Source organism: Melanerpes formicivorus, unplaced genomic scaffold (assembly GCF_026170545.1).
Source record: "Melanerpes formicivorus ecotype bairdi unplaced genomic scaffold, bMelFor1.0.p_v2 SCAF_169, whole genome shotgun sequence".
NCBI lineage: Eukaryota > Metazoa > Chordata > Aves > Piciformes > Picidae > Melanerpes > Melanerpes formicivorus.
The window spans coordinates 222,942-239,212 of record NW_027142521.1 but is presented as its reverse complement, the minus strand read 5'-3'; the positions used below and the strand labels follow the sequence as shown (position 1 = coordinate 239,212).

Here is a 16,271-nt window from a genome sequence, read left to right as displayed (position 1 = left end):
GTAAATAGAGCTTCATTTGCTTCCACCCCAAACTGAGCTGGTCTGGCAACTTTATTTTGGGGGGCAGTCCTCTCAAATTAGTTGGGGAATAATTTCAACCCACCAGAAAAGTGAATAGAGAAAGTCTGGCTGGCTATAAAGTACTCTGGGGACTTTTAAATACTTGCCTGAGAATTGAGTGAATCAATGACCTGTGGGACAAAAGATGCTTAGCACAAGTACATCCAACCATGGGTGCATGGAGCAAGCTTGACTCACCATTGCCTCCACAACACTACCAGCCATGGCTGTGGAGGACTCTCTGTACCAGGAATTCTAATGGCATCAGCGTGGAACAGCAACAACAACAGAAGTCTAAACTCACATAGTTATGTTTTATTTGTGAGTTATTTTAATAAACTGTTAGGAATCAAGACTTGCTTACACTAGGTTTAAAACAGCCCTGGAGTTGCTCATGGTCTGTGTCATTCATGCCTCGCTGACCCTTGGTAATACACATGGAGCTGGAGCTGGTTTTGCCTCGCCTGGTGAATCGGATCCTGACTGCAAAGTAAGCTGCAGACTGAGACTGGGTGCTATAGAACCTTGCACATATTTGAATGCTTTGGTTCTAAACCAAAAGGAAACTGAAGACAGCAAGCTGTTCCAAGGTCTGTGTGAGGAATTACTGCAGGGAGTTCCACTGCATGAACTATGTCTGTGAGTATCTCTGTAGAGATTCCCACAAACACACACCTGACTAGGTGTGGTGGGTGAAAAATTCCCCTCCCTCACCCCCCAACATTAAATTTGCAACACCAGCTCAGCTGGAAGTAAATGAAAGCTGTATTTACAAGCAAACTACACTCTACAATGGAAGTAATGAATATGTACAAAATATATAGGATTTACAATAGTTACAGGCATTTACAATTAATAAACAGCACAAGGACCCACCCTGGTCAAAGACCAGGGGAAGCTACTAGCTTCTACCTCTGCCCCCCCCTTACTCCCCTGTACAAAAGGGAGAAGAGAAAGGTGCAGAGAAAGTTGCTGTTAGACTTAGCCAAAACAATGCAGCCAAGGTCAAGCAGAAGCAAGTTAGTATATCTCCAGAGCAACACAGGGAGAAGAGAAGATAGATTGTTTTGGTAGAACCAGTGTCCAGTTCTGGGCTCCTCAATTTAAGAAAGACATTGAGACACTTGAAGGTGTCCAGAGAAGGGCAACGAGGCTGGGGAGAGGCCTCAAGCACAAGCTCTGTGACGAGAGGCTGAGGGAGCTGGGATTGTTTAGCCTGGAGAAGAGGAGGCTCAGGGGAGACCTCATTGCTGTCTACAACTACCCGAAGGGAAGTTGTAGCCAGGAGGGGCCTGGTGTCTTCTCCCAGGCAACCAGCACCAGAACAAGAGGACACAGTCTCAAGCTGCACCAGGGGAAGGAGAGGTGCTGCAGGTGAGGAGAAAGTTCTTCACAGAGAGAGTTGTTAGGCATTGGAATGTGCTGCCCAGGGAGGTGGTGGAGTCACCATCCCTGGAGGTGTTCAAGAGGGGATTGGATGTGGCACTTGGTGCCATGGTTTAGTAGTCATGAGGTCTGTGGTGACAGGTTGGATGTGATGATCTTTGAGGTCTCTTCCAACCTTATTGATTCTGTGATTCTGTGGTTCCAAGCAGTTTTAGTCCCTTATCTCTCCAATGGGATTGTTTCAAATTATCTTTATTTTCCTTTTTATGCCCAAGAGTGATTTATTTACATTTTTACTACTTTCTATTCAAGATCTGTGAAAAATTTTAAAGGTATAGTCTGAAACTACCACACTGGGAAGTTATCATTCTAGGTTCCTCATGAGTGGCAAGAGCTTCCTGCTGTTATGGTACAGAGGTGTTGTCACATGTATGGTGGAAGGATCACACACAGGATCACAGGTTGGAAGGGACCTCCAAAGACAATCGAGTCCAACCCCCCTGCTGGAGCAGGACCATAGAATCCAGCACAGGTCACACAGGAACACATCCAGACAGGGCTGGAAAGTCTCCAGAGAAGGAGACTCCACAACCTTGCTGGGCAGCCTCTTCCAGTGCTCTGTTAGCCTCACAGTAAAGAAGTTTCTTCTCATGTTGAGGTGGAACCTCCTATGCTGCAGTTTCCATCCATTTCCCCTAGTCCTGTCCTAGGGTGCCACTGAGCAGAGCCTGTCCCCTCCCTCTTGACACCCAGCCCTCAGATATTTATAAACATTGGTTTGATCCCCTCTCAGTCTTCTCCTCTCCAGACTAAACAGCCCCAGGGCTCTCAGCCTCTCCTCATCAGGCAGTGCTCCAATCCCTTTATCATCCTTGTAGCCCTCCCTTGGACTCTCCAGCAGATCCCTGTCCCTCTTGAACTGGGGAGCTCAGAAATGGATGCAATATTCCGGGTGAGGTCTCACCAGGGCAGAGTAGAAGTGGAGGAGAACCTCCCTGGATCTGCTGGACACACTCCTAATGCACTCCAGGATCCCATTGGCCTTCTCAGTCTTCTTTTCTCCGGAATAAAGAGCCCCAGGATTTCATGTTAGGACCAGGATTTTGCTCCTTCACTCCAGCTGAGTCCTTTTCTAAGTACAGTGCTACAGGATTAAGATTTGCCTTGATTTTGCAAATTAAGTAATGTAATGAAATTCCTTTACTGGTTAATCTCATATTAATTTGCCTGCTTGCAAAGCAAGTGCATTCTGCCCTTATCTTCTTACTGGTAAAATGACCTTGTTATTTCTGGTAATGCAGCTTGTTGGGCAAAACTTAATCCTGTCACTACAAACATAATCCAGGGAATCCTCTGTTTGCTGATAAAACTTTTCACTGTTTGAACTCCAGTGGGAGCTTTTGATTTGGCGTTTGAAAGGCTTCCAGGTCCTCCTTCTGTTAATCTTCAGATGAAGAGGAATCTAAGAAAGGGAAAGATGTATTTTCTCTGGTTTCTGGCTTTCCTCTTTCATGGTAATAAGAGTGTCTCTCAATAATGTGTCAACTGCTTCACAGTGTGTTTGGGTTTATTTTTTGACAAACTGATTTTCTGTAAATTCAAGACCAGGGAGTACAGCTCAGTTCTCAATATCCTTCCAAATGTTACACCCATCAGAAGGCTGTGGTGACTTCAAAACTGGGAGCCTTCAAAGAAGGGGAGAGCACTTGCTGTCAGGCTTGCACCCCTCAATACCCCAAGCTCCTACTTGCAGTGAGTCAAAGTGTTTAGAGCTGAGCAGAGCAGATTTGGGAGTGAGGACAGCTCTTCCTCCTGCCTGCTTTGTTAGGCTGGGAACCGCTGGGCACAAGCCTAGAGCAAGTTACTGTGCAGGAGCTGCCTACAAATGAGGTGCTGCTTTGAAAAGCAGGTGCTTGAGAGCATGTCTGCAAATATCTGAGGGGTGGGTGTCAAGTGGAGGGGGCCAAGCTCTTTCTGGTGGGGCAAAGTGGTAAGACAAGGACCAATCGATACAAACTTGAGCAGAGAAGGTTTCACCTCAACATGAGGAGAAACTTCTTTACAGTGAGGGTGACAGAGCCCTGGAGCAGGCTGCCTGGAGAGGTTGTGGAGACTTCTTCTCTGGAGATATTCAAAACCCACCAGGATGCATTCCTGTGTGGACTGCCCTGGGTGATCCTGCTTTGGCAGTGGAGTTGGACTCAATGATCTCTGGATTGTCTAACATTCTGTGATTCTGTGAAAGAGCAAGAGACATTTGTGCAACAGATTTGAAGATCACTGGGGAAAAGATTACACTGGTAGATGTTCCACTGCCTCCAATCTGCAGGAAACAATTTCCTCCACATTCCAGTGAATTTTCACTCAGGTGTTTCTGTCTGTCAGCAATCACTGGCAGTCTGCCAGATGCCACAGGGATCCAGTTGGCCATGGGTTAACACACTGTGAGGGGGACGGTTGGAGGCAATGGCAAAGCATGTAACTGCCCTGAACTTCAAGGGAAAGAGCATCTGAGTTCATTACTCAGGTTTGCCAGTTAGTGGCACTCACGAATTTTCAGGGAGCCAAGGCAGACAAGTCTTAAGTGCCTTTCCCTGCTCTGATCAGGGTGATTTGAAATTTTCTTCCTTGTGTCTTCCAGCTGACAGCAACCTATTCTTGCACAGTTTAGGTCTGGCTTAACACAGGGCTTTTGAATGTACATGAAAATGCTGACTTTGATCTGTAGGACCTGTGTCCAACTTACCTTAAATAGTAATTTCTCCCCTGGCATCAGTATGAGCTGGCTTACTTTGGTTCCCTTTCCCTTTTATGTTCTCTTTCCTCTTGGGGACAGTTGGTTCTCATCTGTTTGTTTTCTTTCTCTGGCAGACCTGGAGCCTGGAAAAGGATCATCATTTCTATTCATTTTCATTTTTCATTTTACAGTGTTTTTCTAGCAGAAAAGCAGTTTGGAAAGACATCACATCTTTGGCTGAGAACAAAATCCCTACCGTTTTGCATGTTAAAAGTAGGTGTTAGTCTACAAAATCCTCTGTTTTCTCATTCCTACCTGAAGATGAGATCTTTGATATTTTGTTGTTTGGTTTGATATTCAGGTTACAGCAGAATCCAGGCTCTACTCTGTCAGTTATCAAAGCACTCCTTTTGCTGTTCATGGACTTAGTTAGCTTCCCACTGCTTTATCTGTTCTCACAAAATCACAGAACCTTAGGGGTTGGAAGGGACCTCTGGAGATCATCCAGTCCAACATCCCTGCCAGGGGGCAGGTCACACAGGAGTGTTTCCAGATGGGTTCTGAGTGTCTCCAGAGAAGGAGACTTCACAATCTCTCTGTGCAGTCTGCTCCAGGGCTCTGGCACCCTCACAATGATGAAGTTTTTCCTTACGTTCACAAGTTCTTACTTTCATTGTTGTGTACCATCAGTCAAGTCATGCTGCCTTTTTGGTCTTTTAAACATAGACACTGTGGAGTACCCTAATGCTGAAAGACAAGGAGAATCACATGGCTTGTTTTTATCATGAAGAAAGAGATTCAGTCAACGCCTCACCTTGTGAACTAACAGAGAGTATAGGGTCTGCAATCCATCTCCTCTAGCCCTCTCCTTAAGGATCAGCTTGATTATGAAGCAGGCAAGGGCCAGCAATGTACAGGATTCTCACTCTCTCTTCACCTCAGATCAGTGCCAGTTAACATAGAATCACAGAATTGGTTGGTAAGGGACCTTAAAAGATCATCCAGTTCCAACCTGCCTGCCATGGGCAGGGACACCTCCCACTCAGGTTACTCAGGGCCTCATCCATCCTGGCTTTGAACACTGCCAGGCTTGGAGCCTTGACAACTTTTCTGGGCGAGCTGGTTCAGTGCCTCACCACCCTCTTGGGGAAGAATTTCCTACTAATGTCTGATCTAAATCCAGCTTCTTCCAGTTTGAAGCCAGTGCCTCTTATCCTGTCACTAAGAGTCTTTGTCAAAAGTCCCTCTCCAGCTCTCCTGTAGTCCCCTCCAAATACTGGTAGACTGCTCTAAAGTCTACCCCAGCCTTCTCTAGGCTGACCAACCCCAGTTCTTTCAGCCTGTCCTCACAGCAGAGGGCTTCCAGCTCTTCCATCATTTTAGTAGCCTCTTCTGGATCCTCCCAAATGATTCTAGAAGACTCATTTTCTTGAGCTGTTTTTGAAATGAGCCAGCTCCCAGCAGGAACAGTGAGCATTTCTCATCACACCCCAAGATCAACATTAGTATCAGCATCAAGGAAAAGAGACTTAGCTTAAAATGTAAGAGAAATCCTCTTGGAGGAAGAGTATGAGTAGAAAGATAATGTAGAAAACCTAATGAACCATATTCTTCTAAAGGTTGTTCTGAATATGTGTTTCAGGAGTTCAACCATGAATATAGTTCAGGTTATTCCAATAATTTCCTCTGATTATTTTTCTCAGCCCTGGAGCAGCTAAAACAACCAGCTAAAACTGATTTTTGCCAGCTAAAACTGATTTTTGCCAGCGTTAGATGATGCAAGAATTGTTTCTGACATAAGAACAAAGACTTTATTCTCTGTGCAAGCCTGAGTAGAGCTTGGAAAATGAGCTATCTCTGTGTGTATGCATGGAAGAAGTAAACACAGGTGCAAATAAAAAGAGAAACCTTCTCTAAGGGTATTTTCTACTGGAGAAATTAACTGTTCAAAGTTTTTTCACCCCAGTGAAATAGATCAGTAAGAAGAGCTATGAAATTTGAGGTGTAGGCATGAAACCCCTCAGGTTTGCCCTTCAATTCTTGTCTAGCTGGGTATCAAGGCTGTGCCTTTGTGCTCATCAAGGGATGTCTGATGGGTGGTGGAGGAGCTCAGAATCCCAGACAGGTGTGGGTTTGTTGCAAGAAGGGGCCGCTATACGATCAATGTGATCAGCGGAATCCAACTTTATTGAGCATCAGACACATCTTATATACAGTTTGCTATAATTATGCCCACTTGGCAACATACTATGGGTTGCTCTCTAAAAGGTTACATCATTGTTTTCGCAACTCTGTGGAATTCTTCTATCCGGCCTAATTGCTCTCTTTCCCAGATCTCGCCTCCTGCTTATCTTGCTTGCCTCCCATCTCAGGGGCAGCTGGACTTCAGCATACCAAGCAATCAGCACTTTCTCACATCTCCTACTCCGCCACTATATTATCAACAGAGAATTCTTCAAGGCCTGAATTGCACAGGTGTTCCTGGGACCCATGTCCCCTCTTGCTCAAAACAAACCCCAACATGGGTTCTCTGTTTGACTCCTGGCAAGCCACTACATTTTTACCACACTGAAGAGACTAACTGCTGCTGATAATTCTGGTGAGCTTTATTTTCATTTTAGTAGATTTTTTTGTTCCTTTTATTTTAGTTCAGAGCATATCTTTAAATCTCCTGAATTACTGATAGGAACTTTTTCCTTGGTGTAGTTAAACTGCACCTATAAATGGAATCAAACAAATGAAATGGAACATGCCATTTCTAGAGGAATCCTAAGTTACAGGGAAACTTGTGACAGAATAGACATCTTGACTCTGCTCTGCTGAGACCTCACCTGGAGTACTGTGTCCAGCTCTGGAGCCCTCAGTACAGGAAGGACATGGACCTGATGGAGCAGGTCCAGAGGAGGGCCATGAAAATGTCAGGAGGTTGGAGCACCTCTGCTATGAGGACAGGCTGAGGGAGCTGAGAGTGTTCAGCCTGGAGAAGAGAAGGCTCCAGAGAAACCTAATAGCAGCCTGCCAGTACCTGACAGGGGCTACAGGAAGGCTACAGAGAGACTGTTTGCAAAGGCCTGCAGTGACAGGACAAGGGGCAATGGCTTCAAACTAGAGCAGAGCAGATTGAGATAGGATGTGAGAAACAAGTTATTTACTATGAGGGTGGTGGAACACTGCAATAGGTTGCCCAGGGAGCTGGTTGAGGCCCCATCCCTGGAGGTGAAGCTGGACAGTGCTCTGGGCAACCTGATGTCCCTGCTTACTGCAGGGAAGTCAGACTGGATGAGCTTTGGAGGCCCCTTCTGTCCCAGACCAGTCTATGATTCTATGATCTTGTAGTGATTCAGTAGTGTCTTAGATCTGCTTGGCACTTGCATAACAGGCTGTAGAAGCTGGGCAGCATCAGGTTCTCAGCATCAGGCTGGCTTGCACCAAAGAAGGGACATGCCAGAAGACAGTCACACAAATGACAGCTGTGGATAATACAGTTAATAAAATAGTGAGAACAGAGCACTCCTTTTCACAACAACGGATGTTTGAGTTCATGTTGTGGCTCTGGCACCAATGTGGTGTTTAGTAAATCACTTGAAGTCAGATTCAAGCTGTGAGGCCAAGTACTGCCTTTTCTGTTTCTGAATTATGTTGGAAGTGCTTCACCTCTAGGCACCCCAGAGCTCATTCATGATGTCACATCCAAAGAGGTCTCCCTGTGAACCTGAAGTACCTTAGCCAGTAGACATGCCTACAAACTGCCTGTAGAATTTATTTCCAGGCAAAATGCAGGGCAGTGACTGCTTTTCATGAAACATTCTGTTGTTTGCCTATGATCTTGCTGCCTAATTCCAATTCTCTTTACAAAGAAGCTAAAAGTTGCAAGCAGAACCACCCTAGAAGCCTGAAAGCAATTCTCATGTTGAGGAGAGCTTCTTAGACTTTGAATGGGTTTTGATCCAAATGGAATCAGAAGTGCTGACTTTGTGACACCTGTATAGAATGAGGTTGTTCAGCCAAGGGCTGTCAAATGTGAAGCTCACCTGTGGCTCATAAGCAGCCATCATTCAGACCTGAAGAGGGTACCCTGGCTGTCAAATGCTGCTGTCCAGCGCTCCTTTCAGGAGGTGTGTGCCTGCAGGCATTGTTCCAAAAGCATAGGGAGCACAGATGTGAACATGACTCCCTCGTCTAGCAGTGAGGCAGATTGGTGATGACGTGTGGCAGGGGAAGGCTGGGCTGGAGAGTGCTCCTGTAGGCTGTTGTTAGGCATACCCCCAGAAGAGCAGCTGGAGGGAGGCAGGCTGCCTGATGCATACAGTGGGGTACTGCCAGAGAAAATGTTTCCTAGGCTGCCTAGTAACTAGCTGCATAAAAAGACTCCATGTTGCTGGAAAAGAACTAGTTCTTCACCAAGAGCTATTTATAGCTATGCTTGTAGCACTTCATCCATGCCCTCACAGATGGCTTCTTGATGCTTCATTCAGGCTCAATCCTCTTCCTCCAAACTCACAGCAGCAACCTCTGGAATGGCAATTTCACATGTGGCATGTGTTTACCGTGTGTAAAGGGTGTCTCAGGCTCCAACCAGTAGCTGTCTCCATGTTATAGAGAAGAGAAATCTGGGGCCCACCTCAGGCTCTCCATTTCATCCCCATTTTGGTACTCTGAGAGCTTTAGGCACCAGCAGACTTCCATCTGTACTACTTACACAACTCTGGTGAGAACATATCTCTGCCTCAGTGCTGTGCTGGAGAAGATGAATCTTAGGCCCTTTTGTTCTTGAGGTAACAGCTGAAGAGTGGCCACGTAGTGGCCCTTAATGCTCAGAGCTTGTCCTCTTTTCTTCAGTGTACTGTTAGAACTCAATAAATAATACAGAAGTGCTGTGTTGGTGTCTCTTTAATGAGCTGAGCCTATAGTCCCAATGTGCAATAGCTGTTCATGCACATCTCTATATGCAATATTAATGGTTAGATTATGTAACTGTATAATGGATTGTCAAGGAGTCTCTGCAACTCTTGCCTGAGCAAGGATTTGAGTGGAACATGAACAGCAGGGCTTGGCCCTCTCAGCGTACAAGCAAATTGCTCAACAGCAGAGCCACCATTTTCTGTTAGCCTGAGAAATAACTGTGGCATTTTAGGCTGGGTGCTTCCTGTCACTGCCACAGAAGTTACACCTCCTGTGTCCTGAGTGTCCAATCCGGTAGGTGGACACAGGAAACAGCCTATTTCTACCCATAAATCCTGTGCCCTATAAACCCATCTGCAAAGTCCTTCTCTTCCTCTTTCTTCCCTCTCTGCTCCTGTGGGAGATGCTCCCTATCAGGTAATGGTGAGGGAGTATCTCAAGGCTTCTTAGGCCTGTCTAGACCCAATGCCAGGAGGAGAATGGGGATGGGGGGGCAGTCTTGGATCTGGCCAGCCTGAGACTAGCCTAGCGGAGTGGGGGAAGAAAGAGCCCTGAGGTTTTTGGGTGTTGGGAGGCCTTTGGGTGTGCTGTAAGGGACTCTGTAGGCTTTGAGATATCTTTGCCACTATGCTTTGTATATTTCTGTAAAACACCAATTGCTTTTCCATTGAAACTTTCCATCGCTTTCCAATCCACTTGTGTGAGTGTCATGTGTGAGTGTCCCTCTCGGGGCAATAGAGGATCTGTCCAGCCTCAAACCAGGACAAAAACCTTTGTTATTTGTGGGAGAGGTTTCAAGAGTGTATGCCATGCTGCTTGCTGAGGAAGTATTTTCTTGTTCATTGCTTTGGATAAACAAACTGAACGCAGATAACCAGTGCTGGGTTTTGACAGCCCCAAAGACTGGGCTAAAAATGCCTGGAGTGACAAGGTCCCAGCTGAAAAGTTCATAGCTCCCAGGGAGATCCCAGCTGGTGTGTGCACAAGTCTCACTGAACACAGCTACACTTCTGTTTCCACATTTCCGCTAACTGGCTTGGAAGGGGAGGGAGACACAGTGTCAGATTCCCTCAGCTGCCTTCAAAAGGGGAGGAAGAGAGCATCAGAGGTTGTGGTAGTTTCAGGCTGTGCCTAGACAATTCTCCACAGATCTTGAACAGAAAGTAGTAGAATGTAAGTATATTGGATGTAAAGAGGAAAATAATGATAAGTTCTAAATAATCCCCTTGGACAGATAACAAACTTAGATCTGTAAGCTAACTTTCTCTTTTTTGCTTCCTTGCTCTGGCAGGTACCAGCCCTGGCTTCTGCTGGCTTTGCTGACCTTGGCTGCATTGCTTTGTTGTGGCTATTAACAAACAACTCTCTACTCTTTCTCTTCTCCCACATATACAGGGGGGTAGGGAAGAGATCAGGGTAGGGGAAAGCTATTAATAGCCTCCTGGTTCATGCCAGGGGGGTTCCTGTGTTGTTTATAAATTGTACATGTAAGTAAATATTGTATATTTTGTGCACATTTGTTGCATTTCATGTTTAGATCGTAGTTGTGCTTGTACATACCGCTTCATTTGCTTCCAGCTGAGCTGGTCTGGCAATTTAATGTTGGGGGGAAATTTTCAACCCACCACAGAGATGCTCAGTGCACTGCTGGGAGCCAGGCTGCATGCACACATGGCCAAGTTTGGTTTTCTGCTGCTGCTTGGAAGCATCTGCTTTCCCTTCTCCTTAGTGTGATGCCTCCTGGACTCGTCAGTCCCAAGCCTTCATGAAGTATGCACATGCACAGCTGAGGGCATAGGAAGGAGAAAGAGAGGACTCAGCTGCAGCTTACTAAAGCATCAGAGGAAGAAAAGGAATCAAATATGGATCTGGGAGGCCACAGAAGGGAGACAAAAGGGGATGCATGACATTGGAGGATGTGCCACATGACACACAGAAGGGGGAAAGGGAGTACATGAAAGGATGAAGAGACACTGGAGGGGGAACACAGAGAGGTGGGAAGGAGAGTATACAAAAAGAAAAGGAGTGAATGATGGGACAGAAATGAAGAACAGTAAAGGGCACAGCTGAGAAAAGCAGTAAAGTGCTAGAGCTCTATTTCAGTGTCTGGTAGGAAAAGCCTAGAGAAAAGCTTTTAAAACTGGAGTTGTGGAAATCAAAGAATAAAAGCAAGAGTGCATGGTGGGGGGTTGGGTTTGGTTTGGGGGTCTGTGGGGTGTTTTTGATTGTGGGGTTTGGTTTGTTTGGTTTGGTTTTGTGAGTGTGTGTGTATTTTGTGGTTGGTTGGTTGCTTGCTTTTTAAGGAAGAAGAGAGTAATTCAGAGGGGCTGCCCAGCATTTAGAAGTGTTCTAACTCTTGAAGATGCTAACTCCTCTGAAGATTTAAATCAATTTCCTATTCCAGTTATGGGCTGATGTCTACAACAATAGTGCATTCTTTTCTGCTCATCACAGAATTAACCAGGTTGGAAAAGACCTCAGAGATCATCAATTCCAACCCAACACCATCTAATCAACTAAACCATGGTGCTAAGTGCCTCATCAGTCTCCAGAGATGGTGACTCCACCACCTCCCTGGGCAGCACATTCCAATGCTTAACAACTCTCGCAGTGAAGAACTTTCTCCTCACCTCCAGCCTGAACTTCCCCTGGTGCAGCTTGAGACTGTGTCCTCTTGTTCTGTTGGTGGTTGCCTGCCTGGGAGAAGAGACCAACCCCCTCCTGGCTACAACCTCCCTTCAGGTAGTTGTAGACAGCAATAAGTTATCCCCTGAGCCTCCTCTGCTCCAGGCTAAACACCCCCAGCTCCCTCAGCCTCTCCTCACAGGGCTGTGCTCCAGACCCCTCCCCTGCCTTGTTGCCCTTCTCTGGACACATTCAAGAGTCTCAATGTCCTTCTTGAATTGAGGAGCCCGGAACTGGACACAGGACTCAAGGTGTGGCTGAACCAGTGCTGAGCACAGGGCATAATGACCTCCCTGCTCCTGCTGGCCACACTATTCCTGATGCAGGCCAGGATGCCATTGGCCTTCTTGGCCACCTGGGCACACTGCTGGTTCATGTTCAGCTGCTGACCACCAGTACCCCCAGGTCCCTCTCTGCCTGGCTGCTCTCAGCCACTCTGACCCCAGCCTGTAGCACTGCATGGGGTTGTTGTGGCCAACCAGCACTTAGACTTGTTCAGTCTCATGCCCTTGGACTCTGCCCATCTATCCAGCCTGGCAAGGTCCTTCTCTTGTGGCAGAGATTAGTAGTGCAGGTTTTCCTTCCAGGTAGTTATTGGGTTTTTTTGGTTTGCTTTATTTTTAACAACAGATCTTATTCTTGTGAGGGATCAGGAAAGTTTCTGCAGCCATGGTACTGTGGATCTTTCAGAACCATAAATCTACTGTACCTTTATTTCAAGACACAACTTCACAGCTTGGAAGTTCCTCCTGATCCTGTGTTGCAATGCTTCTGTAGGAGCCTAGGAGACTAAAATTTCAGTTTTGGAAACACCCCTCCCCCCCCGGCAAAGCTTTCTTGTATGAACTTCAAGGACATGCTGAGAAGGATTCTGCTGAAAATACAGAAAGGATTTGTTCTGTTGAGGGTGCAGGGATATACTTCAAACGATTTTAAGTACAAATCTTTGTATAGACACTGTTGGGTTTTTTTGGGGAAAAAAATCTGGAATCAATTTAACAAAATCATAACTCCTAAATTAGCTTGAAGCTCTTCTATATTGCAATAAAGGAGCACACATGAGCATCTCAGCTACGAGGTAGCTGGGGGTGTTCAGCCTGGAGAAGAGGAGGCTCTGGGGAGACCTAATAGCAGTCTTTCAGTACCTGACAGGGGCTGCAGGAAGGCTACAGATAGACTGTTTGCAAAGGCCTGCAGTGACAGAACGAGGGACAATGGCTTCAAACTAGGGAAGAGCAGATTTAGATAGGATGTGAGGAACAAGTTCTTTACTATGAGGGTGGTGGAACACTGCAATAGGTTGCCCAGGGAGGTGGTTGAGGCCCCTTCCCTGGAGATATTCAAGCTGAGGCTCAATGAGTCCTTGGGCAACCTGATCTAGTTGGGGTTGTCCCTGCTGACTGCAGGGAAGTCAGACTGGATGACCTTTGGAGGTCCCTTCCAGCCCTGACCATTCTATGATTCTTTGAGCAGTCCTCTTCCCTGTTGCAATTCTCACCATTCCTTATTTTGATGCAGAGCTGTGTTTCAAGCAGGCCTCTTGCAGTTTTCTGTGAGCACATTGCTCTAAACGCTGCTAGCTTTGCACAGGCAGACACAACATACTCTGTTTCTTTCCCAGGTGCACATGATTTCACACAACAGGCAGCAGTCTCAGAGAAGAAGCCTCATGATGTTGCCATGCTTCATGTTAGTTGAGGTAAGATAACACTGTACTTGTATTGCCACTGAGTGATGAATGAAGGCACAAACCCTGCTGCTGTATACCAATGAGATTCCAGAAATGCAAAGCAGAGAATCTCAGAAGTCTTCTCTGAAGAAGCTTTGTTGCTGCATTGTAGAATCCCCAGCACTAGAGTGTCCCAGAGCGTCCTTATCAGCACAAGACCGAAAAGCCCTTAACAGACAAAGCAGCTAACAGAAATCCTGAGCATATCCCTAGCAGCATCCCTCTGCAAAAGCCCTTACCAGAAGGAGCTAACTAAAAGAAGTAGAATAGAGTAGCATGGAATGGAATGGAATGGAATGGAATGGAATGGAATAGAATAGAATAGAATAGAATAGAATAGAATAGAATAGAATAGAATAGAATAGAATAGAATAGAATAGAATAGAATAGAATAGAATTAACCAGGTTGGAAAAGACCTTTGAAATCATAGAGTCCAACCTATCATCCAACACCATGTAATCAACTAAACCATGGCAACAAGCACCCATCCAGTCTCTTTCTAAACACCTCCAGGGATGGTGACTCCACCACCTCCCTGGGCAGCACATTCCAATGGCAAATCACTCTTTCTGTGAAGAACTTCTTCCTAACTTCCAACCTTAACCTCCCTTGGTACAGTTTGAGACTGTGTCCTCCCTAGCAAAGCCCTGAACTCACCAAACTGTTCCTAACTTAAGTCCCTAACCCCAGTAGCTATTGCTCCGAGTGGCTGTTTCTATACTCTTTGTTACCAATCCTTTCACCAGTAAAACCCAACCACATCTGTCAGCTAAAATCTTTTCCCAATGAGAGGTGCCAGCATGTCAAGAAGGTGGCTTCTGCAGCATGTTCCAATCCAAGGGTGCCAAGGTGAGGCCGTTGTTCTTGGCACCCATGGAATGTGATTGTTGTGCTCTATGCAAAGTGCTAAGGAATTGGTCAGCTAGGGAATCCTGCTCTCTGCATGCATCCAGCAGCTGCCCTCAGAGCAGGGGCTGCAACAATGCTCTCAGCACCCACACATTTATATTTTACCAACATATTTGTGTTTATCTCAGCATGGACTTCTACCTGTTAATTAGCTGAGGTGAATGAAACTTCTGTCCCCATACTGAAAGGGAATGAAGGGGACGCCTTGTGCCTGCAATTTCATTGTAAGTGGATGTGACTTTCATTTAAGTGGATGTGTGGAATGGATATACTTGAGAGAGAGTCCACCACAGGGGTATGAAGATGATGAAGGGACTGGAGCACTGCCTGATGAGGAGAGGCTGAGAGCCCTGGGGCTGTTTAGTCTGGAGAGAAGACTGAGAGGGGATCTGATCAATGTCTATCAATATCTGAGGGCTGGGGGTCAAGAGGGAGGGGACAGGCTCTGCTCACTTGCACTGTGTGACAGGACAAAGGGCAATGGATATGAACTACAGCACAGGAGGTTCCACCTCAACACGAGGAGGAGCTTCTTCACTATGAAGGTCACAGAGCACTGGAAGAGGCTGCCCAGAGAGGTTGCGGAGTCTCCTTCTCTGGAGACTTTCCATCCCTGTCTGGATGTGTTCCTGTGTGACCTGTGCTGGATTCTATGGTCCTGGTCTGGCAGAGGGGTTGGATTGGAAGATCTTTGGAGGTCCCTTCCAACCCCTAACATCCTGTGAGCCTGTGATCATGTGGGTTGGAAGTGACCTGTGGAGATCTTTGAGTCCAACCTCCCTGGGGAGCCTGTTCCAGTGCTCTGTGACCCTCACAGTGAAGTTCTTCCTCATGTTGAGGTGGAGCCTCCTGTGCAATAGCTTACATCCATTGCCCCTTGCCCTATCACAGGGTGCAATTAAGCAAAGCCTGTCGCCTCCCTCTTGAATCACAGCCCTCAGATATTTCTAAACATTTATTAGATCCCCTCTCAGTCTTCTCCTCTCCAGACTACACAGCCCCAGGTCTGTCAGCCTCTCCTCATCAGGCAGTGCTCCAATCCCTTCAGCATCCTTGTAGATCTCTGTTAGACTCTCTCCAGCAGATCCCTGTTCTTCCTGAACTGGGGAGCCCAAAGCTGGGCACAGTATCACAGTATAACTTAGGTTGGAAAGGACCTCGAGGATCATCGAGTCCAACCTATCAACCTCAGGAGAGGTCTCACCAGGGCACCTGTGAGACTGTGATTGTCTGAAGTGCCAGAATCCAGGAGAGTGCCATACACTGAGCTGCAGCCAAATAGATATTGGTAGCTAAATCTTGATAACAGCATTCTGTGAGTCTAGAATTCTTTTTGTTCATCAGTCTTAAACTACCATACTTAAAGGTAAACGTGATTATATTAGTATTAAAGATAGGGGGATGTGGAACAGAAAGTTACTTTAGCTGTTCAGGGTCATTCAGTCTGTCAGCAAAAGGAGACATTTTGGAGTAATGCATATTGAGTAATCCAAGCACCCTCTCAACCAGTATTCTTTTGATTTATTTTTGAGACTATTCTTACTGAGGCACTATAAATAATTCCCTTTCTTTACTCTGAGGCTTGTAGGTCACACTCATAGCAGAGATGACCTCAGTCATGCCTGCCCTGCAGTGGTGCTAGAGCTGAGGTATAGCATAGCATTGCCTCTATTTAATCTGACTTTAATGTAACTCCCTTCAGCTCCACCATGAATTCAGCAGAGCTTGCCATCTGCAGGGATTTTGGAAGTGCCTGGCTGCTGTGGCTGTCCCCACTATTAACCTAATTATGCTGAAGCTATCCTAGCCATCCAGAGGGGTATGGATGAGGATGCAGCAGAGCCATCACTCTGTATGTGGCC

General features: G+C 46.3%; 1 protein-coding gene across 1 annotated transcript in view; it reads left to right on the top strand.

Moving 5' to 3' along the window:
• The window catches only part of PLPPR5 (phospholipid phosphatase related 5), a 198,691-nt gene that overhangs the window by 83,589 nt on the left and 98,831 nt on the right, over positions 1-16,271 (top strand). Inside the window, exon 2 of the mRNA XM_068169189.1 lies at positions 13,392-13,469. Coding sequence (XP_068025290.1) covers positions 13,398-13,469 — 72 coding nt within the window. The 5' untranslated portion in view covers positions 13,392-13,397. The remainder of the gene's footprint in view (positions 1-13,391; positions 13,470-16,271) is intronic.